The following is a 26,407-nucleotide window of genomic DNA, read 5'->3' on the forward strand; positions in this document are numbered from 1 at the left end:
TTATTATCTATCCTATCTACCTCCCTTTAATGGCTCTTCCATGTCCCCCCTCAGCCTCCTCCGCTCCAGGAAAACAAACCCAGCCTCTCCAGTCTCTCCTTATAACTGAAATGCTCCAATCCGGGCAACAACCTGGGGAATCTCCTCTGCACCTTCTCCAGTGCAATCACCCCCTTCCTGTAGTGTGGTGACCGGAACTGCACACAGTGCTCCAGGTGTGGCCTAACCATTGTTTTATAAAGTTTGTAATATGATGCCCCAGCTTTTATATTCTATGTCCAGCAAAGAAGGCAAGCAGCCCTCACGCATCTGTGCTGTCACTTTCAGGTACCCAAGGTCTCTCTGTTCCTCCCTAGGAACAATGTTTGCCCTCGTTCACTCAGCCAGTGCTTCACCCATGGCTAATGAAGATGCAAAAATATCCATCAGGACCTCCAGCAATCTCCTCCCTTGCCTCCCATAGCAGACTGGCATAAATCTTGTCAGGGACTGGGGCTTTATTCATCTTTATGCATCCCAAGACATCCAGCATCTAATCCTAACATGCTCCAGAAACACCAATGTCCACTGCCCTGAACTCTTCTTCTACCTGATTCTTCTCCTCGGTGAATATAGATAAGTATTCACTTAGGACCTCGCCCACATCCACTGGCTCCAAGCACAGATTGCCCCTTTGGCCCCTCAGGGACCTACCCTGGTTTACCCTCTTCCTTTTAGTATAATTATACAATGTCTTGGGATTCACCTTACAGACCATCCCTGGGTTATGAACACCTAATTTATGGACATCCATTTATACAAGCGAGCTCCCATAAATATTATTAAATTCAAATTAGAACTATTCTTAAAAAGAACCCAGTTTACATGTAACCCTCCCCGCAGTATTCAGACACCATTGTCTCGAAAGAACACAAGCTGCCAGTTTCGCTGTGGAGGCCACTTAAGAGAATTGCTATGGAAATTGACAAACAATCACTCTACTAATACCTATGCAACCATACTCCATTAAGCAATGTAACATCTACTGATACCTCAAGCCCATCTGTACCACTGTAACTAGACAGAGGAAGACAATAAATAAAATTTCATGCTATCTGGCCCTCCTCAACACCGTCATTCTAATACTGTGGAGGTGTGGTTACAATAGCAAGTGACTTTGAGTATTTTCTACCATGTCTATAAAAACAGAATCCATTTGTAACCAGGAGAGGGGTCTATAATCATGTTTACCAATGATATTTCATAGCCCCATTTTGCCCTCCTAATTTCCTTTTAATGTGCTCGACTATGCTCTCTATATTCCTCAAGGGACTCTGCCATTGTCAGTTGTCTTTACGTGCCATACGCTTCCGTTATCGTCATCAGCCCTCAACATGCCTCATCATCCAGGGTTCTCTTTCTTGCCATCCTTACCTTTCACCCTCACGGAGACATTGCCCTGAACTCCCACTATTTCCATCTTAAAGCACATTTTACTGAGAATGCTATTTACTGAAAGCTACACAAAGAATGTTATTGGGCACAAGGCGGTGATAGGTAGATGCAGGTAAGAGATACTGATAGGCAGGTGTGGGGGAGGAGGGGAGAGCAGATCCACCGGTCAAAGGTAAGAAGGTAAAAAGGGTAGAAAAAGAGAGAGAGGCTAGGAGGGGGAAGAAAAGAAGAGGCATGGTTCGGTGGGGGTGGGGTTGAGGGGATTACTTAAAGTGGGAGAATTCAATGTTCATGTCGTTAGGCTGCAAGGTTCCAAGATGGAAAATGAGGTGCTGTTCCTCCAGTTTGCACTTGGAATTCTCCTGGCAGTGGAGGAGGCCGAGGACTGACATATCTGTGATAGTGTGGGAGGGGGAGTTGAAGTGACTGGCAACCGGAGATGCAGATCGCGGCTACCGATGGAGAACAGATGTTCTGCGAAACGGTCACCCAGTCTGCGTTTGGTCTCGCAACGTAGAGGAGGCCACACTTGGAGCACCGAATGCAGTAGATGATATTAAAGGAGGTGCAGGTGAATCTCTGTCTCACCTGAAAGCACCGTTTGGGTCCCTGGATGGAGGTGGTGTAGGGCAGGTGTTGCACCTATGGCAGGGGCAGTGGAAAGTTTCTGGGTTAAGCGGGGAATGGTTTGGGAGGGAGGAGTGATCTAGGAAGTCACGGAGAGAGCTGTCCCTGCGAAAGGCAGAAAGGGGTGGGGAGGGGAAGATATGCTTGGTGGTGGGATCCTGTTGGAGATGGCGGAAGTGGCGGAGAATGATGTGTTGGATTCGTAGGCCGGTAGGATGAAATGTGAGGACAAGGGAGACCCTAGCCCTGTTGGATCTGGGAGAGGTGGGGGTGAGGGCAGAGGTGCAGGAAATGGCAGAGATGCGGGTGCAAGCTCTCTCGACCACGGTCGGGTTAAGCCACGAGTTAGTAAAGATGTTGGACATCTCGGATGTCCTGGAGTGGAAAGTCATGGAATGTCGTGGGAGGTGGAGAAATTGAGAAAAAGGGATCACATCCTTGCAAGAGACAGGGTGGGAGGAGCTGTAATCGAGGTAGCTGCGGGCATCAGTGGGTTTGTAGAAGATGTCAGTGGATAAGGAATCTCCTGAGCTGGAGATGGAAAGATCGAGGAAGGAGAGACAGGTGTCAGAGATAGTCCAAGTGAATTGGAAAGCTGGGTGAAAATTAGTGGCAAAATTTATAAAACTGTCAAGTTCTGCACGGGTGCAAGAGGTGGCGCCAATGCAGTCATCGATATAGCGGAGAAAAAGTTGAGGAATAGGGCCGGAGTAGGCTTGGAACAGAGACTGTTCAATGTAGGCAACGAAGAGGCAAGCATAGCTGGGGCCCACGCAAGTGCCCATGGCTATGCCTTTGGTCCCTTCTTGTGGATTTTGGGGAGGAGATAGAAGCGGGCAGTCCTAGGTTGCAGGACTATCATATTGGTAGCTGTGGGGGGGAATATCCCGAGGTGATGAGGTCAATGATGGTGCAGGAGATGATGTCCTGGTGGTCCTTGGTGGGGTCATGGTTCAGGGGTAGGTAGGAGGAAGTGTCCGAGAGTTGGCGTCTGGCCTCTGAAAGGCAGAGGTCAGTACACCAGACCACCACAGCACCACCTTTGTCGGATGGTTTGAGGATGATGTCAGGGTTGGTGCGGAGGGAGTGGAGAGCAGAGCGTTCAGAAAGGCTGAGGTTGGAGTGGGTGAAGGGGGGCAGAAAAATCAAGACGGCTGATGTCGCGCCGACTGTTGGCTATGAATAGGTCCAGGGAAGGTAACGGGCCCGGTGGGGGAGTCCAGCTGGAAGGAGAGGGCTGGAGGCAGGAGAACGGGTCATCAGGAGGGGAAGAGGACTTCTTCCCGAAGAAGAAGGCACGGAGGTGGAGGTGGCGGAAAATAAGTTCGGCATCGTGCCGGGCTCGAAATTTGTTGAGGTGGGGGCGCAGGGGTACGAAGGTGAGGCCTTTGCTGAGAACAGACTGCTCAGCCTCAGAGAGGGGGAGGTCTGGGGGGGTGGTAAAGACCCGGCAGGGGTCAGCGTTGGGGCTAGAAGAGGAAGGGTGCGGGGGAGGGGGGTAGAGGGGCTGGACTGGTGAGAGGAGAGGGGTGAGAGGGTTGGGAGTGGGAGTGAAGAGTGGGATGAAGGATAGGAGGTGGATGGGGGGGAGGGAACAAGAGGGGAAGCAGGAGGAGAGGTCAGGGTAGGGGGAGGGGATGGGGGGTTGGGGGTGGGCAAGGTGGGATGTTAGATGTAGATGGGGGAAGGAACAGAGCAGAGGCAACAGGTGAAGCCTGGACAGGGGGAGGGCCCAGGGAAGGGGGTGGGAGCAGAAAGTGGTGTAGGGCAGAGGCTGGGGTGGGGGTGTCCAGGCAGGTGGGGGAGGGGGAGCCGGAGGATCGTGCGGCGGTGGGAACTTCCGGCTTGGAGCAAGTGGGGAAGGAGGGGAGGGAGAGGCAGAGGACCGTGCGGCAACAGGGGTCTGGAGGCGGGCGATCTTGCGATCCTTGACAGCAGTGAGGAAGGCGAAGGATCATCCATTGAGAGCGTGGATACAGCAGAGAATGACAAAGAATAATGGTCCTGCGCACATCTTGGAGACCGAGGCCCGGAGCTGTGGAAGGGGTAGAGAGAGGGCTAGAAGGTGTCAGCGCATGGCAGAGAGGGTAGAACAGAGGGCACAGAGGGAGAACCGGAGAGAGCAGCGATGGATCGAGTGAACGTAGTGGAGATCCAAGCTGGAGCTGAACTGGGAGACATGGAAGTGGACCTGGAAGCTACCTGGAACAAGATGGCGGCATTGAGACAGAGCGAGGATGTGGAGCCAAGTCTGAGTGAGCCTTGGGGAGCCGGAGAGCGGAGGAGATCACAGACGGGGAGCAGTGAGGGGGGACTCACGGAACTCACGACTCACGAAACACTCGCATGGGCCCCAGCTATGCCTCAACTCTTTCTCCGCTATATGGACGACTGCGTGGGTGCCACCTCTTGCATCCGTACAGAACTCAACAGTTTCATAAATTTCGCCACTAATTTTCACCAGGGATAGGATCCCCCTTGTCCTCACATTTCATCCCACCAGCCTATATATCCAACACATCATTCTCCGCCACTTCTGCCATCTCCAATGGGACCCCACCACCAAGCATATCTTCCCCTCCCCACCCCTTTCTGCCTTTCGCAGGGACAGCTCTCTCCGCGACTCCCTAGTTCACTCCTCCCCCCCACCCATCCCACTCCCACCCCGGGGACTTTTCCACTGCCTCCACCCATAGGTGCAACACCAGCCCCTACACCACCTCCATCACCTCCATCCAGGGACCCAAACAGTCCTTTCAGGTGAGGCAGAGATTTACCTGCACCTCCCTTAATATCATCTACTGCATTTGGTGCTCCAAGTGTGGCCTCCTCTACATCGGTGAGACCAAATGCAGACTGGGTGACCATTTCGCAGAACACATGCACTCTGTCCCGTAAGCACGATCTACATCTCCCCGTTGCCCTTCACTTCAACTCCCCCTCCCACACTATCACTGATATGTCAGTCCTCGGCCTCCTCCACTGCCAGGAGAATTCCAAGTGCAAACTGGAGGAACAGCACCTCATTTTTCATCTTGGAACCTTGCAGCCTAATGGCATGAACATTGAATTCTCCCACTTAAGTAATCCACTTAACCCGCGCACCCCCCAGCCCCACCATTCCTCTTCTTTTCTTCCCTATCCTAGCCTCTCTCTTTTTCTCTACCCTTTTTTCCTCCTTACCTTTGACCGGTGGGTCTGCTCTCCCCTCCTCCCCCGCACCTGCCTATCACTATCTCTTACCTGCATCTACCTATCACCACCCTGTGCCCACCCCACCTCCCCTCTATTGTCCACCTATCACTGCTCTGCTTTTCCCTCCTATATATTGGGCTTCCCCTTTTCCTATCTTCAGTCCTGAAGAAGGGTCCCTGACCTGAACACATTGACCGCCTGCTCTTCTCCACGGATACTGCCTGGCCCGCTGAGTTCCTCCAACATCATCATGTTTTTCATCTAGATTCCAGCATCTACAGTCCTTTGTTTCTCAAAGAGTGTTATTATTTGAATAAATATGTACTGAAAGTGACATTTACTGAGGACATTCACTGCAAGAAGCTTTTGCTGAGTTACACTTATATGTGACATTTATGGAGAGAAACTTAAATGCATGCCCTCTGGTATTAGACATTTCAACCCTGGGGAAAAGATACTGGCTATCTACTCTATCTATGCTTCTCATAATCTTATAAACCTCTATCAGATCTCACCTCAGCCTCTGCCGCTCTAGAGAGAACAATCCAAGTTTGTCCAACCTCTCCTCATAGCACATACCCTCTAATCCAAGCAGCACCCTCTCCAAAGCCTCCACACCCTTCCTGTAATGGGGCAACCAGAACTGAATGCAATACTCTAGCTGCGGCCTAATTAAGGTTTTATAAAGCTGCAGCATAACTTCCTGACTCTTGAACTCAGTGCCTCAGCATGCCACACGCCTTCTTTACCATCCTATCAACCTGTGTAGCTACTTTCAGGGAGCTATGAACTTGGACCCCAAGATCCCTCTGCTCATCAACACTGTTAAGGGTCCTGCCATTAGCAGTGTCCTGTCTCTTTACATTTGTTCTCCCAAGGTGCAAAACCTCACAGTTGGCCGGGTTAAACTCCATCTGCCATTTCTCTGCCCATATCTGCAACTGATCTATATCCTGCTGTATCCTTTGCCAGTCTTCTACACTATCCACACCACCACCAATCTTTGTATCATCTGCAAACTTACTAATCCACCCATGTACATTTTCATCCAGGTCACTTACATACATCACAAACAGCCAGAGGTCCCAGTACGGATCCCTGAGGAATACCACTAGTCACAGACCTCCAGCTAGAATAAGTCCCATCGAACACCACCCTCTGTCTTCTACGGGCAAGCCAGTTCTGAATCCAAATAGCCAATTCACCGTGGATCTCATGCATCTTAATCTTCTGATGGATGAGCCTCCCTTGAAGAACTTTATCAAACGCCTTACTAAAATCCATGTAGACAACATCCACAGCTCTACCTTCATCAATCACCCTCGTCACTTCGTCAAAAAAGTCAATGAAGTTAGTAAGGCATGACTTGCCCTGCACAAAGCCATGCTGACTTCCCTAATTGGGGCTGTGATTTTCCAAATGCTCATAAATCCTATCCCTAAGAATCCTCTGCAGTAACTTCCCTACCACCGACATGACACTCACTGGTCTATAATTACCAGGATTATCCCTGTTTCCCTTCTTGAACAATGGAACAACATTAGCTACTCGCCAGTCCTCCGGGACCTTGAATGTGGCTAGAGAGGACACAAAGATATTGGTCAAGGCCCCAGCAATCTCATCTGTTGCCTCTCTCAATAACCTGGGGTATATCCCATCAGGCCCTGGGGACTTATCCACCCTAATGCTCTTTAAGAGACCCAACGCTACCTCCTCCTTTATCTCGAAATGCCCTGCACATTAGCACACTCCACACTGACCTCCCTATCCTCCACATCCTTCTCCTTGTAAATACTGATGCAAGTACTCATTAAAGGACCTCACCCACATCCTCTGCTTCCAAGTACATGTTCCCTCCTTTATCCTTGAGTGGCCCTACCCTCTCCCTAGTTGTCCTCTTGCTCTTGATGTATGTATACAATGCCTTGGGATTCTCTTCAATCCTACTTGCCAAGGATGTTTCATGGACCCTCCTGATTTCCTAATTCCCTTCTTGAGTTCCTTTCTGGCTTCTTTATAATCCTCAAGTGCTCTGTTTGATCCCAGCTTCCTAAGCTTTACAAACTTTTTCTTCTTCTTCTTGACTAAATTCACCACCTCTCTCGACATCCAAGGCTCTCTTACCCTGCCATCCTTGTCCTTCCTTCTTACAGGAACATCCTGTCCTGTACTCTGTGTTGTTGGTCTTTAAACACCCTCCACAGGTCAAACGTGGACTTGCCCAAAAACAGCTGTTCCCAATTAATTTTCCCTAGTTCCAGCCCTAATATTCTTGTAATTTGCCCTGCTCCATTTTAATACTCTCCCACAAGGTCCATACTTGTCCTTATCTATAGCTATCTTAAAACTTAAGGAGTTGTAGTCACTGTTTCCTAACTGTTCTCCCACTGAAAGGTCAGTCACCTGGCCAGGCTCGTTTCCCAAAACCAGGTCCAGTACGGTCCCTCCTCTCATTGGACTATCTACATATTGTTTTAAGGAACCCTCCTGGATGCACCTAACAAATTCTGCCCCATCTAAACCTCTTACACCAAGGAGGTCCCAGTTTATATTAGAGAAGCTGAAGTCCCCACGACAACAACCCCATAAGTTTTACACCTTTCCCTAATCTGCCTGCATATCTGTTCCTCAATGTCTCAGTGACTATTGGGGAGTCTGTAGTATAATCCCATCAGAGTGATTGCAGCTTTCTTATTTTGAGTTCTACCCATAGAGACTCAGTGGACAAGCCCTCATTATTTCTCCTCTGAGTGCAGCTGTGATATTGTCCCTGATTAGTAGTGCAACTCCCCCCCCCCACTCTTTTACCTCCTTCTCTATGTATATTTTCTAAAACATCAAAACCCTGGAACATTAAACACCCATTCCTGTCCCTCTCTCAACCAAGTCTCTGTTATGGCCTCAACATCACAGTTCCATGTACCGATCAATGCATACTGAGTACACTTACTCAGTGTGACAATTAATCAAGGCAACATTTACTGAGTGACATTTATTGACAGTAACATTCACTGAGACCAACATTAACTGAGAGTAACAGTTATTGAGAACATTTTATGGAGAATGACACTTATGGAGAAAGACATTTCCTGAGAGTGATATTTACTAGGTGGCATTTACTGACAGATTAATATTTGTGGATTGGTCAGTTATTAACAAAAACCCTATAGAATAACATTCAATAAGAGTGACCATTGCTGAGCAACATTTATTGAGAGTGACGTTTCCTGAAAACAATATTTACTGGGAGTAACATTTACCAAAAGTCACACTTATTGAGAGTGATATTTACTCAGAACTACTTTTACAGAAAGCCACATTTAGTGAGGGTGACACTTACTGAGAGTGAGAGTAACCAGAGGTGACATTTATGGAGATTCACAATTACTGAGATTGACATTTACTGAATGGACATTTACTGACAGTGTAAGTTACTGAGAGAGACATTTGTTGAGAGCAACATTTACACAGAGTAACATTCACTGAGAGTAACAATTACTGAAAGCAGTGTTTACTGACACTGACACCTAATGAGAGCTGCATTAATGAGGAGAGGCACTCACTGAGATCGACTTTTGCTGAGAGTGAATTTACCGTGATTGCCTTTTATAGAGAACGCCACTGAGAGTAACATTTACAGAGGGGGATATTTACTGATAATTTATTCTGAGAGCATTATCCACTTAAATCTACATTACAGAGCATTATTTCACTGAGATGGGCATTTACAAGGAGCTTCATTCATTGAGAGTGACATTTACTGGGAGTGACATTTGCTCAAAGTCGGATTTCCTGAGATTGGCATCTCCTGAAACCAAACATTTACTGAGTGATATTTACAGAGTGGTAAACAACCTGCTGGAGGAACTCAGCAAGTCAAGCAGCATCTGTGGGGTGAGAAGAATTATCAACATTTCAGGTCGAAACCCTACATCAGGACTGCATCAGGGTTTTGACTTGAATCGTCGACAATTCCTTTCCTTCCACAGATGCTGCTCGACCCACTGAGTTCCTCCAGCAGATTGTACATTGCTGCAGATTCCAGCATCTGCAGCCTCCTAAGTCCTCCAATTAACGAGAGTGACATTTACTGTCGTGACATTAATTGAAAATGGCAGTTACTGAGAGTGTCATTGATTGAAAGTTACTGAATGTGACATTTATTGAGAGTTACATTTTCTGAGAGCAACAATAAGTGAGAGTGAGAGTTCTTAAATTAATAATGATTGAGAGTGGCATTTACAGATGGTGACAAGCCTTGAAGGTGACATTTACTGACCCGTGACCTTTAACTGAGATTAAGATCAACAAAATAGACATTTACTAAACACATTTACTAAGAGTGATTTTTAACTGCACATGTTATTCAATGAGAGCAACATATTGAGAGCAACATTCTCCTGAAAGCATTATTGACGGGAAGTGGGAGACATTTGCTGAGAGTGACATTTACTGAGTGTCACATTTACAAAGTTGGACATTCATTACCAGTGACATTTAATGGGAGCAGGAATGTCTGAAATTGACATTTATGGAGAGTAACGTTTACTGAAAATGACTTTTAATGAGGAGTGACATTTCCTGAAAGCAACACCTACTGAAAGCTCCATGTTCTGAGCATGAAACTTCCTGAGAGTGACATTAATTGAGACTGACAGTTATTGGGTCCTATATTTACTTAAAGTGACATATTCTAAGAGTGATATTTACTCAAATACACGTTTACTGAGATAGTCATTTACTGAGTGATAATTACTGACAACTACGTTTTTATTAAGAGTGACATTTACTGAATTTCATATTTCTGACAGTGACATTTACTGAGAGCGACACTGAGAGTGACACTTACTGAGAGTGACATTTACTGAGTGAATTACAAATGACAATATTTATGGAGAGTGACTTTTACAGAGAGCATTATTCAGGAGCGCACATTTTACTCAGTGCTTTAGTTATTGAGAGTGACATTTAATAAGCATCACTCACTGAGAGTTACATTTAAAGAGGTTATACACTGAAAACATTATTAACTAATCCTGATGTAATAAGAACCTACATCACTGAGAAGACTTACGAGACTTTTACTCACACAGTGAGAGTAATTGTGCATTATTCATTGGGGATAATACGTACACAGAGCCTTATTCACTGAGGATGAGTTATTATAGAATATCATAGAGTCACATGGTGTGGAAACAGGCCCTTTAGACCAAACCAGTTCCATGCACCCATTCACAATAACCTTATTTTGTTCTTCCCATGTTTCCATTAACTCCTCCCAGATTCTACCACTCAGATACACACCAGGAACAATTGACAACGGCCAATTAACCTGCCAACCGCCATGTCTTTTGGATGTGGGAGGAAACTGGAGCACCTGGGGGAAAGCCACACAGTCACAGGGAGAACAGCAATGCAGGTCAGAATTGAACCTGGGCCACTGGAGCTGTGAAGCAGCAGGTCTACTCGCTCCATCACCGTGCTGTCTATTAGGAGCATCATTTAACTGGAAGTATTATAACTAAGAGTAACGTTTAACAGAGCAACATTTACTGTAAATATTAGTTACTGTGGGTGACATTTACTGAGAGTAACACTTACTGACATTGACAATTACTGAGACTGATATTTTACTGACTGCGACGTTTACTGATAGTAGCAGTGTCTGAAAATGGCAGTTATTAAGTGTGGCATTTGTTGAAAATGACAGTTACAGACAGCAACATTTACTCAGAGTAACATTTATTGAGAGTGACGTTTACTGAGAATTTTATTGATTGAAAAGTCTTAATTTTGGGAATGTTAATTACTAAAATTGTTATTTAGAGATTGCTATTTACTGAATGTTATTTACAGAGTGTCATGCTGTGAATGCAGTATTTATGATATTTACAAAGATGATCATTTTATAAGTGTGTCCTTGGCATATTAATTTAGAGTGAGCAGCATTTACTAAGAACGTGATTTACTGAGGTCAGCCTTTAAGAGAAGGTATCAATCACATCTCCAAATATTGTTTGCCAAAAGCATCTTTCAGTGAAAGAACTGCTTACCAGACTGTCACTGATTGAGGGCATCTTTTCCCAAAGCCCTCATTTGTTGAGAGCCTCTGAGAGCATAAACTAATGATAATCGTTTACTGGCAACCACTTAGTGAAACATTTAGCGAAAGCTGGGTACATTCCAAGTTTGCAGACAACATCTCTGGAGGAATTGCTTGGTCTATTGCATGTTTGTACAGAAGCATGCAAACTTTACCTTTACTATTAAGAGGTTACTGATGAGTGAAAAGCAAAATAAACAGAAGATCTATTTACAGAACACCTTTCTCAAGATAAGTCCTCAAGACCATCATCACATCTGAAGCCAAAGTAACCTTAAAGGTTCTTTGTTGAACTTTACCTTGTCCTCTTGTTCAGCTCAGCTCTGGACAGGGCTTGAAAGACGGAGTCGTAAACGCGATGCTTGAACCACAGCTCATACGCCACCTTCCCGTAGATGCCTGCCAGTGTCATGAGTGGGACAAGGAAAACAAGCAGCAGAATGATGGTGGTGTAGGCTTTCCTCTGCTGGGGCTGGTGCCAGACCTCCTGGCAGCAGATGTAGTGCACTTCGAAGAGGAAATCGTGCTGAACCTGCTCAACAATCACACAGCAACGTCACACAGCCGCTAAGGAAATCACTGATCCCGTTCACAGACAAGTAGCAGACCGAACTGTGGAAGGGGTGAATGTGGGAGTCAGTCTGGCATTGTGTCGAGAGGCATTGACAGAAGTGATTGAATGTGGGGCTGGCAGTGTGGAAGGTGAACAAGGAGTAGGCCACTTGGCCCCTCAAACCTGTCCCACCATTCAATAGGTCCATGGCTGATTTACCCCAGGCCTCATCTGCTATTCTCTGCCACTTCCCCATTAGACCCTCAAATCACTGATCATTCCAAACCATATTGACTTCTTCTTCAAATATCCTCAATGATCCAGCTTCCACAAACGTCTGGGCCGAGAATTCCAGAGATTCACCACCCTCTGTCAGAAGAAATTCCTTCACACCTCAGTTTTAAATGATTCCCCCCCAATCTTGTAACTCTGTTCCCTTGTTTGAGATTATCCCACAGTAGAAGCATCTCGCTGCCTACCCTGTCATATCTCCCAAGGATCTTTTACGTTTCAATAAGATCATTGCTTCTTCTCCTGAACTCCAAAGAATATCAGTCTAATTCCTTTAGCCGTTTGGGAGAGGACAGCCCTCTCAAGCCAGGAATTAGCCTCGTTCTGGACTGGTTCCAATGCCAGCATTTCCCTTAGAACATAGAACAGTACAGCACAGGAACAGGCCCTTCGGCCCACGATGTCTGTTCCAACCATGCTGCCAAATTAACTAAGTCTATCTGCCTGCATGTGATCCATATCCCTCCATTCCCTGCCTGCCTAAATGCTTCTTAAACACCACTATCGTATCTGCTTCCACCACCACCCCTGGCAGTGCGTTCCAGGCATCTAATGCTCTCTGTGTGAAAGAACTTAATCCCGCACATCTCCTTTAAACTTTCCCCCTCACACCTTAAAGTTATGCCTTCTGGTAATTGACATTTCTGCCCTGGGAAACAGACTCTGACCATCTACCCTATCTATGCCTCTCATAATTTTATAAACTTCTTAAATAAGGGAAACAATTTGTGTCCAGTAAAGTTGTGAGGAGAAGACACTTAGGTGGGAGAAGCAGGGGTGCAGAAAATTAGTTGGAGTGGACATTGGCCTTGTCAGCTGAGGAAGGGTGAAACCTTGGCTGAGGAGCACCAACATTAAGGCAGCGTCTCGAGGCAGATGCTACAGAAATGGAGGAACTGGGATAGAGTCCTGACAGGAATTAGGGTGGGTGAAGAGTAACCTGAATTGTGTTGTGTGTTGCACACTGTTTTAAGTGGAGAAGAGCTTCACCCACCTGAAGGATGGCAAGGAAATGCAGACGATATGAACAGCAGCAGCAGAGGATTAGAATACATTGTAGGCGTGAAGGAAAAAGGCAGCAAGTTTTGTCGGCTCATATTATTAGAATACTGTTCTAGTTATTTATTCAGATTTTACTATTGGAATAGTGGGGTGAGAGGTCAAGGTTCGGAGGGTAAGAGAAGAAGCTCATGTACCTCAATCTTCTGTGCATACCACAGGGGCGAAGCAATGGCCATCGCAGACAACCAGACAACCGCTGAAATACCAGAAACCAGTCAATCAGACAGAAATGCATTTCAATAGCAGCTTCCACATTGAGAAGCCTCAGAGCATCTGTAGTATCTACAGGAGGCGCTGCCTCAAGTAGGCAACATCCATCATCAAAGGTCCCCACTACCTGGGCCATGCCATCTTCTCGCAGCTCCCATCGGGCAGGAGGTACAGAAGCCTGAAGTCCCCACACCACCAGGTTCAAGAACAGCTACTTCCCTTCAACCATTCAGTTCTTGAACCAACCGCCAAAACCCCAATCACTGCAGTTTAGCAACACTGTGACTACTTTGATCACTTTGCACTAAAATGGACTTTGTTTATGTTTGTTCTGTTTGTGTTCTCTCTTGTAAAAATTGTCTATAATTTATGTTTATGTTTTTCTTGTGAACGCTGCTTATCTGATGCTATGTGCCTGTGATGCTGCTGCAAGTTCTTCATTGCACCTGTGCACACACGGACTTGTGTACATGACAATAAACTTGACTTGACTTGACTTGACATCAGGTAAAACAAACAGATGAATAATACGTCTGTCTCCATGAGACTTCAGTGAAAATCAAGTTCAATAGAGACTAAGGGGCAGTATAGTGGTGCAGCTAGTGGAGCACAGCTCCAGTGACCTGTTCGATCCCGACCTCCAGTGCTACCTGTGTGGAGTTTGCACGTTCTCCCTGTGACCGTATGGGCTCCAGTTTCCTCCCACATCCTAAAAACATGCAGGTCGGTAGCTCAGTGAGGCACTGTATATTGCCCTTGGTGTGTCGACATTTCGGGTCGAAACCTTGACGCAGTCCTGATGCAGGGTTTCGACCTGAAACATCGACCATCCCTTTCCCCCACAGATGCTGCTTGACCGGTTGAGTTCCTCCAGCAGATTGTCTGAAGTTCAGTTTGAATGTGTAGCAGGTAATAGAAAAACCTTGCACATAAAGGAGTCATGGTCCAATACTCAGACAGCATGGTGTTAGATGAGAATGAAAGGTTAGACCATTCTATCTACCCTTTTCAAATACAATTAACCATTGTGATCCTCCCTAATGTATAGTCATCTGAAATGAATGCAATGCTGGATGGCTTTCCCAGTGTTTTACACAGGTTTTAAATAGTTTCCCGGGTTTTGTACTCTCTGCCTCTTTTTATGAATCCCAGAACCCCAAATATTTAACTGACACTTCAAAGTCTAGGAGTTAGAATTAGGATCATATCCATGATCGAGTCACACTGTTACTCTGTAACCTATTGACAAGATCCAAAAGGAATGATCTCCTCATTGACTGGCACTTCAGTGATGCATACCTGTCAGCTTCTTACCCTGCAGGGATGTGCAGGTGCTTCTGGGCCGCAGTGGATGGAGCACACCCTGGAAGCGCTCGACAGCGATGCACACCATGGTCAGAATTTCCGTGGAGACAGCCATGGTCTGGACAAACGATATCATCTTGCACAGGAACTCGCCTGCCAACAAAAGTCAGACCTGTTCACTGCCCCAGCATAATTCAATCAATTTTGTACATTTTAAATCAGTTTCATAGAGTCATTGAGTCATACAGCACAGAAACAGGCCCTTTGACCCAACTGGTCCTTGCCGACCAAGGTTCCCATCTAAGCCAGTCCCATTTGCCCACATTTGGCCCATATCCCTCTAAACCTTTCCCATTCAAGCTATGTGTTATGTGTACCTATTCACATAACAAACGAACTACAAGTTCAGTTTGAATGTGCGCAGGTAATATAAAACTTGGAGTATTGTGTATAGTTATAGGAAAGACATCATTAAACTGGAAAGAGTGCAGAGATTTACAAGGATGTAGCCAGGACTCGAGGGCCTGAGTCATGTGAAGTGTCCACGTTTGCTGATAGAACATAGAATATAGAACAATATAGCACAGGCTCAGGCCCTTTGGCCCACAATATCTGTGATGACCATGATACAATTTAATCCAACCCTATCTGCCTGCACATCCCTCCATTCCCTGCCTGTTCATCTGCCTGTCTAAATGCCTCTTCAATATTGCTTGCTTTTGTATCTGTTTCCACCACCTCCACTGTTAGTGCATTCCAGGAACGTACCATACCACCCTCTGTGTGCAAAACTTGTCTCACAAATCTCCTTCAAACATCCCCCCTCTCACCTTAAACCTACGCCTCCATTATGTGACATTTCCACCCTGAGAAAAGGCTCTGACTGTCTACCCTATCTATAACTGTCATAAGTTTACGGACTTCTATCAGGTCTCCCTTCAGCCCAGAGAAAACAACCCAAGTTTGCCCAACCTCTCGTTATATCTCATGCCCTCTAATCCAGCAGCATCCTGGTGAACCTCTTCTGCACCCTCTCCAAAGCCTCCACATCCTTCCTGTAACGGGGCGACCAGAACTGTACACAATACTCCATGAAAATAGGTGGGAGGGTATGCTGCAATGAGGATATTTGGATTCTGCAGCAAGATATAGAAAGATTGAGTGACTGGGTGAAAACTTAGTAAGTTGAGTTTAACGTAGGAAAGTACAGGATTCAAAAGGTAGACTATTATCTAGAGACAAAAGATCTATCTGTTCTTTAACCAACCACCAAAACCCTAATCACTATAGTTTAGCACCACCATGACAACTTTAACCACCTTGCACTAAAATGTTTTTCTTGTGAATGCTGCTTATCTGATGCTGTGTGCCTGTGATGCTGCTGCAAGTAAGTTTTTCATTGCACCTGTGCATCCATGTACTTGTGCATGTGACAATAAACTCAACTTTGACTTTGACATACAGCAGGTAGTTAGGTAGGCATTTGTCACATTGGCTACAGCCAGCTCCATCACGGGCACAACCCTCCCCACCATCGAGGCCATCTTCGAGGGGTGGTGCCTCAGAAAGGTGGCATCCATCACTAAGGACTCTCACCATCCAGGACATGCCCTCTTCTCGTTACTACCATCAGGGAGGAGGTACAGGAGCCTGAAGACCCACATTCAATGTTTCAGGAACAGCTTCTTCCCCTCCGCCATCAGATTTCTGAACGGTCCATGAACCCATGAACACTACCTCGTTATTCCTATTTTTTTGCACTATTTATTTATTTTGTAATTTATAGCAATTTTATGCCCTTGTACTGTACTGCCGTTGCAAAACAACAAATTTCACATCATATGTCAGCGATAAAGGCACAGTAGGGTACCAGTTATCGTAATGCTATTACAGCGCCAGCGACTCGGGTTCAATTCCAGCTGCTGTCTGTAAGGAGTTTGTACGTTCTCCCCGTGTCTGCGTGGGTTTCCTCCGGGTGCTCTGGTTTCCTCCCACATTCCAAAGACGTACGGGTTAGGAAGTTGTGGGCATGCTATGTTGGCGCCGGAAGCGTGGCGATGCTTGCGGGCTGCCCCAGAACACTCTACACAAAAGATGCATTTCACTGTGTGTTTCGATGTACATGTGACTAATAAAGATATCTTATCTTATAATAAATCTGATTCTGATTTTATTACAAGGGGGTTGGAGTTTAGAAATGAGAAGCATAGAGGATGTGGTGAGGCCACTCCTGGTGCTCTGTGTACAGTTTCAGTTCCCTTAATTCAAAGAGGATGTACAAGTTTTGAAGGCAGTCCAGATGGGATTCACTAGGTTAATTCTTGGGGTGAGGGTTGGCCTGTCACAAAGAGATAAGATCTGCATCATTTGGAGTTTGGAACAAAGAGGGAGTAAAATCTCTTTCGTTTAGCTGTGCAATGAAAAAACAGAGGGCATAGATTTAAAATAATTGGTAGATAAACTAAAGGGGAAATGAAGAAAAACTTTTTCACCCAGAGGGTAGTGGGGATCTGGGTTACAGCCTGAAAGGGTGATGGAGACAAAAACCAGCCTCACGTTGAAACAGAGCAGGTCCTCTTTGGGATACGGCACTGACGCTTTTCACTGTACCTCGGTACAAGTGACAATAATAAACCAATACCAATACCAATACCAAATTCCATTTGTTATGTGTCCTTCTACTTCAGAATCCCAAGTCCTCCTGAAGTTTAATACAATCTTCCTCACTGATTAATCCACTCCTATGCCACCTTTAAATTTCGAACTCCTCCCAAGCCCAAATCGTTCATGAGCACTAACAACAGCAGTCGTCTTAAGAACAACAGTGTACCTCCCTCCTTCCTGAAAAACAGTCACTTACCGCAGATTGGTTTACCATTCCCCAGGTAGTTTTGTATCCTCACTTTTATCCCAGAATGTAAAGCTTTATTTGTGGTATTTTAAGAAACATTATCTGAAACTGCCACACCAGCTCATCGTCTTCAACATCATTTTGCAATTCTTTAAAAGATTCTATCGTTATTCAAACATGAGTTACTCTTGACGTGATTTTCCCTTAACAAGCCAGCACTGGCTATTTCTCTTGGTCCATGCTTCTCCACGTAGCTGTTAATTGTTCTTTCAATTTATTGTTTCCCACCACCATCACTAAACTGTTTCTGACCAGGTTCATACATGTCCACAAAGAAAACAGAAGTTATGCACCCACCTTCACCAAGCACCGCAGACACAGAATCAAACATCCTCGTTTGATCTGGTTGTATTGCGGTCTGGTACGGCAATTCGAAAGCACAGTTACGTAAGCAGACGGTAGTGGACTCAGCCCAATACATCATGAGTACATCCCTCCCCACCATCGGTAGTATCTACAGGAGCCGTTGCCTCAAGAAGGCAACATCCATCGTCAAAGATCGCCACCATCTGAGTCATGCCGTCTTCTCGCAGCTATCATCATACTTGCTAGAGTTTAGAAGGATGGGGGGGGATCTCATTGAAACCTACCGAATATTGAAAGGCCTGGATAGAGTGGATGTGGAGAGGATGTTTCCAGTCGTGGGAGAGGCTAGGACCAGAGGACACAGCCTCAGAATAGGATGGCCCTTTAGAACAGAGATGAGGAGGAATTTCTTTAGACAGAGGGTGGTGAATCTGTGGAATTCATTGCCACAGATGGCTGTGGAGGCCAAGTCAATGGGTGTATTTAAAACTAGGTTCTTGGTTAGTAAGGATGTCAAAGGTTACGGGGAGAAGGCAGGAGAATGGGGTTGAGAGGGAAAAATAAATCAGCCATGATTGAATAGCGGAGCAGACTCAATGGGCCAAATGGCCTAATTCTTCTCCTGTGTCTTATGGTCTTACAGTTCCCGACCTCCTTCCCTTTATTCCATGGTCCACTGTCCTCTCCTATCAGGTTCCTCTATCTTCAGCCCCTTGCCTCTTCCGCCTCTCACCTCCCAACTTCTCACATCATTCCCTGTCCCCCCACCACCTACCTCTTCCCCTCACCTGGACTCACCCATCACCCGCCGGCTCGTGCTCCTCCCCCTTCCCCCACCCTTTTATTCTGTCCTCTGCCCTCTTTCTTTCCAGTCCTGATGAAGGGTCTCAGCCCGAAATGTCGACTGTTCATGTCGCTCCATAGCTGCTGCCTGACCTGCTGAGTTCCTCCAGCGTTTTGTGTGTTACTATAGACTAGGTGTCATGGTCTTGCTCGGGGATAAGTGACGAACAAGAACAACCTGTCCACTTCCTTGGTAAACAGTGACTTAGAGTGGTAGTCCAAACGTGCATCTACCTGGACCAACAGATCTCAGTTTGCTCCCTAATCCTTTCCACGTCTCCTCTGATAAGTCAACAGTTAACAAGCCTACCGTGAACCTTTAAATTCCCTTTGTTAGTCATAAATCTATTCTTGTACAGTCTCTTCAGCCTACCTTTATTTTTTAAAATCCATTCTAATTCACCCTTATATTATCATCATTACATCATTTCTGTTTGACTGTTTCTTTCTGCTCTCTGATACTATTATCCTCCAGAGAGCTCAGGGTTTAACTAGCATCTATTTATCCCTTGAAAGCATGAACAAAGACCTGAGGCCACACCCTATAAAAGCCACTAGATCTCTGCCTGCAGGTCTTTGGGTCTAAAATGACAGATTTCAGCTCAATTCCCTGAAGTTATCTGTGCTCCAGCAGTTTTGCTCCACATTGTTCTTTGGCCTTCTCCGTGACTAGACCTTGCTGTATCATAGGATCAAACAGCACAGAAGTGAGCTCTTTCTGCCCACCTTATCCATGCTGACCACAATGCCTATCTACACTGATCCCATTTGCCCACATTAGGCCCGTATCTCTCTGTACCTTCCCTGTCCATGAACCTATCCAAATGCCCTTTAAATGTTGTAACCGTATCTGTGTCCAGCACCTTCTCTGGCAGCTCGTTCCGGATATTCTCCACCCTCTGAGTAAAAACTTGCCCGTCAGATCACCTTTAAGTTTCTCCCCTCTCACCTTAAACCTGTGCTGTATAGTTCTAGACTCCCCTACGCTTGGAAAAAGATTCTGATATCGATCCTATGCCCCTCATAGCTTTATAAACCTCTATAAGGTCACCCCTCAGCCTTCTACACTCCAGTGAGAATAAACCCATCCGACACAACCTCTTTATAACTCCTCCAAGCAACATTATGGTTAATCTGTTCTGAATTCTCTCTGCTGCTATGTGTACCAGGATCACTATTCCTGAGATGCTCCAGATTGTGATGTTGTCCATTTTATTCCCTGTGACTGGATTGGTATTGTTAAGAAGTTAGAGGAACAAAGGACTGCAGATGCTGGAACCTAGACGAAAAACACTATGTTGCTGGAGGAACTCAGCAGGCCAGGCAGCATCCGTGGAGAAGAGCAGGCGATCAACGTTTCGGGTCAGGACCCTTCTTCAGGACTGAAGATAGGAAAAGGGGAAGCCCAATATATAGGAGGGAAAAGCAGAGCAGTGATAGGTGGACAAAAGAGGGGAGGCGGGGTGGGCACAGGGTGCTGATAGGTAGATGCAGGTAAGGGATAGTGATGGGCAGGAGCAGGGGAGGAGGGGAGAGCAGGTCCACAGGGGGATGTGTCAAAGGTATGGAGAGAAAAAAAAGGGGGGGGGTAGAAAAAAGAGACATAGGCTAGGAAAGGGAAGAAAGAAGAGGCATGGTTGGGTGGTGGGTGGGGGTGGGGGTGTGGGGATTACTTAAAGTGGGAGAATTCAATGTTCATGCCGTTAGGCTGCAAGGTTCCAAGATGGAAAAGAGGTGGCGTCAATGCAGTCATTGATATAGCAGAGAAAGAGTTGAGGAATGGGGCTGGAGTAGACTTGGAACAGAGACTGTTTAACGTTGCCAACGAAGAGGCAGGCATAGCTGGGGCCCATGCGAGTGCCCATGGCTACACCCTTGGCCTGTAGAAAGTGAGGGGAAGTGAAAGTGAAGTTGTTTAGGGTGAGGACAGGTTCAGCCAGGCAGAGGAGAGTGTTAGTGGAAGGGGACTGGTTCTGTCTCTGGTTAAGAAAGAAGCATAGAGCAGTGAGTCGTCATGATGGGGAATGGAGGTATATAGGAACTGGACGACCACAGTGAAGATGAGGTCGTGCATGAAGGTTGTAGTGAAGGTTAAGAAGTTAACCTTACATTACTAACTTGTACAGTGGATCACCACAACAGTTAAGTGTTCACACCCTTGACTACAACATGAGAGTAAAATATCAATGAAAGAATGCAGTGAAACACAGATGTGAAAGTTGAATTAAGTTCAGAGAGTAAATAGACTAGTGAAGAAAGACTACAGATAGTCACAGATGCTGAACCACTTTCCAAGGTGAAGGTCCAGCTAAGAGAAGAGAAAGTCCATGTGATTCTTTCAGAGCCATATCTTCTAAAGCTTGTGTCATAGCGAGATAACCTGGGCAAATCTGCTGACCAATATTCAATTGCAATCCCACAATATATTATGCAATCAATAGTTTCAAAGCTATTCATTGAATCTTAATGCTGATAATAAAAGGAAACTGAAAAACATTTCAGAAGACTTGGAATTTTTTGTTAAGCAATAAACTCTATGCTGGTGATAAAAATCAACCATATGAATTTTACGTCTTACTTTCAGAGTGCTGGACATGTTTCTCAGAACATGCCCATGGGCCCCCAGCCAATCTTGTCTTTGGGACTCACTGGTCAGTGGCCTGAAGAATAACAGCATGGGAGAGAAGGGCCCATAGAACGTGATCACATGAAGGAAGATTTTGCTGAAGAAATAATTTAGAGAAAGCCTGAACTAACCTGCAAGTACTGAGGAGTATTATTTTTGTGTGATTTCCTTTTTTTTTGTTTAATTTCTGTGACCACTGCAAAATTAATTGTCAGATTTCAGGACACCTGCACAGCAATCCCCACAAATTAGAAATCCCTTCTCAATTTCTACTGCAGTACATTTGTCACTAACAGAAACTGTACCTTTACGGAATAGAAAACAGGAGGAAAATGAGACTGTCACTCATGAATTTGATAAGGCAATGGTGTAATTGAGACATGATGAAACGAGATTGCATTCCTTAGTGAGGTATTTCACAGTAGAGCCCAAGTAGTGAGATATCACCACAGGCACACCACAGCCAGTATTCGCCAGAGGCTTTTAAAAATGATTTGCAATGCTTTACAAGAATGATAAGTAATTTTTAAAAAGGCTTTACCCTTAATGAAGGCCAGTAAATAGTACAAATTGCACCTTTCACTCCCTAGCAACATCGTCGGAAAGATTCCCAACACTGTCAACACTTTGATCCTTTAAAACTGATACACTTCTCCGCTGAAATTTTATAATAACTGAAGTTAACCCATTCTGTAACAAAAAATATAAAAAACACCTCTGAACAGAACCAAAAATACAAGCCAAAAAATTCAATCACTACATTCATTGAAGTAAATGACGTACAATTTATCTTTTAACAATTAATCTAGCGAGTACAAAAACAGAAAATGCTGGTGGCCCTTTGCAGGTTGAGCAGTAAAGCTGGAAAGAGAAACAGAGATAACGTTTCAGGTTGTAGATCCTTCCTCAGTTCTGAAACCTGTTTCTCTCTCCACAGATGCTGCCTGACCTGCTGAGTGTTTCCAGCATTTTCATTTTTTGTTTCAGATTATCAGCATTTGTAATCCTTTGGTTTGATGGGCTGTCTGTGCTGCCTTAGATTTGCCAGTTTCTGAAATTGCTCTTAGTTTTGTCACAACAGAAGTCGTAGCACAAGTATTGTCAGATAGTGCATCTCTGTGTCTGACTTCATTTTAATTATTCTGTCAAATGAATTCCTGAGGTGTTGAATTGCATACTCGCTATGATTAATTCCTTTAATATAACTGTAATAATATATCAATACCCTGCCAATCCTACTGAATATACCTAGCATGCTCTATTTGTATTTAAAATAATCGGGTAGTGTGACTTAATATAGTTCAAAGCCAATTTAGTTCATGAACATTGAATTTGAAAAATAAATTCCAAACCAACTATAATATAAATACATTAGTAATGAGGAAATAGATTTGTCACATACCCCTAATTTGATTACTTTTTTTGTATTTTTATATAATTTATCACTTTAGAACTAAGTCTTGGTATACAAAATAGGCTGTCTGTACTGCCTATTACCAAGACTTACCAAGACTGATACACAGGTAGTGGTTAAGAGAAATTTGAAGAGCTTGTCTGAGAAAATTAGTTCCACTAGTTGGTAAACCATTAACTAGGATGCATTAGGTAAGGATTAGTATTAGAAAGATGAAAAGGGTGGTCAGTGGCCTATGTTACCAGGAGCTAATGAAACCATGAAATCACTACACCTCAGAGGGATTTGTTAAGCTCCTGAAGAAAACAGGGGAATGGCAGAAAAATTAGACTGGATTCACCCACTCCAGGGTGAAGTAACAGCCAAGCATAATGGGCTAAGTAGACTCAACAGTTGCTGCACGGACACAGTAGTGTAGTGGTTAGTGCAACGCTTTACAGCGCCAGCGACCCGGGTTCAATTCCGGCCACCGTCTGTAAGGAGTTTGTACGTTCTCCCCGTGTCTGTGTGGGTTTCCTCCGGGTGCTCTGGTTTCCTCCCACGTTCCAAAGACATTCGGATTAGGAAGTTGTGGGCATGCTATGTTGGCGCTGGAAGCATAGCGACACATGCGGGCTGTCCCCAGAACACTCTACGTAAAAGATGCATTTCACTGTGTGTTTTGATGTACATGTGGCTAATAAAGAAATCTTATCTTAGGTTCTAAGAGAATATCACAATTGTGGGAAAACTAAAGACTCTGGGTTTGGATTGGCTTGGTCTGTAGAAAATGTTGCACTATTTTCCACCACCACTTGACCAACAGCGGTATATCCCTCTGCACCACCACTGTAAACTGATGAGAAACCGGGGCAAAGGAGAGCTATTGGGATACTCACCAGCTATCCAGTTGGCAGAGAGGTGTTGCAGTAAGGTGAAGGGGATGCAGAAGACGGAGATGAGCAAGTCACTGACAGCCAGTGAGGTGATGAAGATACAGGTGGAGTTTTTGACGGGCATCTTCATGTTCTTGGTGATGATCAGGCAATTGCCCAGAAGAGCCAAGGTAAAGATCAAGAGATAAAGGACTGAGAAAAGGGCCTTCAGACTGAGCGGTAACTCCGGCACATAAACCAACGGCTGCAAATTGAACGTTTCTATGAACTCTCTTCGAGACAGATTCCAAGCTTTCAGCCAATGCTCTAGAACCTCTGGGGTGATGTTCATCTCCAGCTACCGGCGGGATAGTACAACTGAATTCAAGAAGGGACGCTTGGAACCGGCTTGGTGAATCTTGACGCTGACGCGCAAGAAACTGTAACCGAAGCTTAAAATATCGGGGATATATCGAAAAATAGGTTATAAAGTCCAGCGTGGATTAATGTCTTTTCTTCCAAGAAAGAGGGACGCAATCACCTCTCTCCCACTCCGGGTGCCTCTGAAGCTCTCCTGCTGCCTTGTCCGTTGGGGAGGAAACGGCAAAAGCGATGGAGACTGACTGACCCAAGAGGCAACTGAGGTACAACTCAGACGCGCAACATCGGGCAGGCAGCTCCTTGCCTGGCGATTGATCCGCTGGCCCGGCTGCGTGCTCTGGCGCTGAAGGGGGCAGATGTGCGGCTTGTTGAAACAGCTGCGCCCTGAACAGATGTGCACCGCTGTCGATACAAAGACCAAATCCCACTTTCTCGGGGGCTCACTCCAAGCTGCCTCCAAGGTCCGATTCAACAGCTGTGATGCGAAGGGACCCCCTTCTCCCAAAATCCCGCCGCCAACTTTGCCCTGCCCCGCTGGGATCTCCGCAACGTGCGGAAGCGACTGTACTCCAGCTCCTCACGCCAACCAGTGTATCTCCGTGCGCCACTCTCCACCACACCCCCCCCCCACCCTTTATAAATAACACCACCTCCCCACTACCCAATGTAGTCCTTGCACTTGTCCCGCCGGGGAGGGCCACTCATTTCACGCCGAACGCTCGCTGCCAAGCAATTTCCAGAGATTCCCAACGGGATCACCAACCCAGGTCTCCCCGTGAGTGCCGAGCTGCTGTCGAACCTTTCGTCAGTACTTCCCCCCTTGCCACAGCCAATGGGACTGTGCACTCAGATGCACAGTTGTCCGCCACAGAGTAGTCTTAGATAGTCTTAGGCGAGGGTTAAAGGTCGGCACAACATTGTGGGCCGAAGGTCCTTATTGTGCTGCACTGTTCTATGTTCTAAAATAATTACCAATAATTGTCCAATGTTCCTGCAAGGACTGCAGATTTCACTGTGAGCACTGGGTCTACTATAACAGGTCTCCGATATGATTCCGACGATCGCTCTTTCATACAGTTCCAGTTGCATAAAACCCAGAAATTTAACCCATAGACGGTTCAGGCACTTTTTCCAACTTATTGCTTCGATGTCCGCTTTCAGCCTTCGAGCTTTCTCTCTCTCGAGCTCAGCCTCGGCTCTTTAGAACATCGAGAAAAACACTGGAGAATCCCAAATGATCCAAAAGAACCAAATTGGGTTCTTCATTCCTTTCCCAATATCTTGGGTTCAAAAATCAATAGCTGAAAGTTGATGGGCGGTGGAGAGGGCTTGTTTCTGGTCATGCTGCGTGTGAAGGCACCAGCTTCAGAGAGGTGGGAATCAAGGAGACACAAGATACTGCAGATGCTGCAGTCTGGAGCAACAAATGATGTGCTGGGGGAACTGAGCTCGACCGGTTGAATTCCTCCAACGCTTTGTTTTAGGTAAGGATTAACACTGGTTCCAACCTCAACGGTAGAGACAAAATCGCTCTCAGAGTTCCCTCTGGGTTTGTGGGAGGCCCGCGCTGTACAGATGGGTTAAGACGTCACATTTCTTTCTCTAATTGGCGTTGGTGATGCAGTAGATACTTTGTCCACAAGCTAATTCCTTTGATCATCAAGTTCTGACCTTATTTTTTTTCAACCTGCCGTGGTGGTTCGGATTTGAATTCACTTTTCCCCGGTTCTTGGTCCTGTAACAAAACCAAATGAAGTTACGGGAACTGAGGGTAATCTTCAGAACTAGTTGTTGAACCCAGGATGATTACACCCAGAGCCAAGAACCGCCGAACCTTGAGGTGACGCCCGTGTTCGCTCGGACACCCTGCGCCAGAAATCATGGACTCATTCACTGAAGCACAGGAGGGGAAGGGCTTTACTTTACACTCAGGGAAAGGTTGAACAGGACAAAGGGCTATTGCTGATAAGGTCAGGCCGATTTGTTTTTGTTTTGATAACAGTTTGTTATCAATTTGTCAGTTTGCCAATTCCTCAGCTGTGAAGCCATGGAATGAGAAACAGGCAGCTTTAACGTCTTAACTTTAATGAATGTGGGCATTTCAGCCTAATGCCGTGTCTCTCCTGAACAGTGATGCAGCCTCATAAATACACAATGCTGACCCAATGCTACGCTTCGTACATTGCGCAAGTAGATTAACAAGTGGTAGGGCAACACAGTGGTGTAGCTGGTCGAGCCACTTGCTCACAGCAGCAGAGACCCCAGTTCAGACCTAACCTTGGGTGCTGTCTT

General features: G+C 45.7%; 1 protein-coding gene across 1 annotated transcript in view; it reads right to left on the reverse strand.

Annotated features, from left to right (window-relative positions):
• Positions 1-24,086, reverse strand: part of LOC127584150 (pyroglutamylated RF-amide peptide receptor-like) — a 32,257-nt gene extending 8,171 nt beyond the window's left edge. The window contains exons 1-4 of the mRNA XM_052040730.1: positions 23,759-24,086; positions 14,775-14,933; positions 13,400-13,461; positions 11,659-11,891 (exon numbers count right to left, since the gene is read on the reverse strand). Coding sequence (XP_051896690.1) covers positions 11,659-11,891; positions 13,400-13,461; positions 14,775-14,933; positions 23,759-24,086 — 782 coding nt within the window. The remainder of the gene's footprint in view (positions 1-11,658; positions 11,892-13,399; positions 13,462-14,774; positions 14,934-23,758) is intronic.
• Between the last annotated feature and the right edge of the window lie 2,321 nt (positions 24,087-26,407).

Source organism: Pristis pectinata, chromosome 29, assembly GCF_009764475.1.
Source record: "Pristis pectinata isolate sPriPec2 chromosome 29, sPriPec2.1.pri, whole genome shotgun sequence".
Lineage (NCBI taxonomy): Eukaryota > Metazoa > Chordata > Chondrichthyes > Rhinopristiformes > Pristidae > Pristis > Pristis pectinata.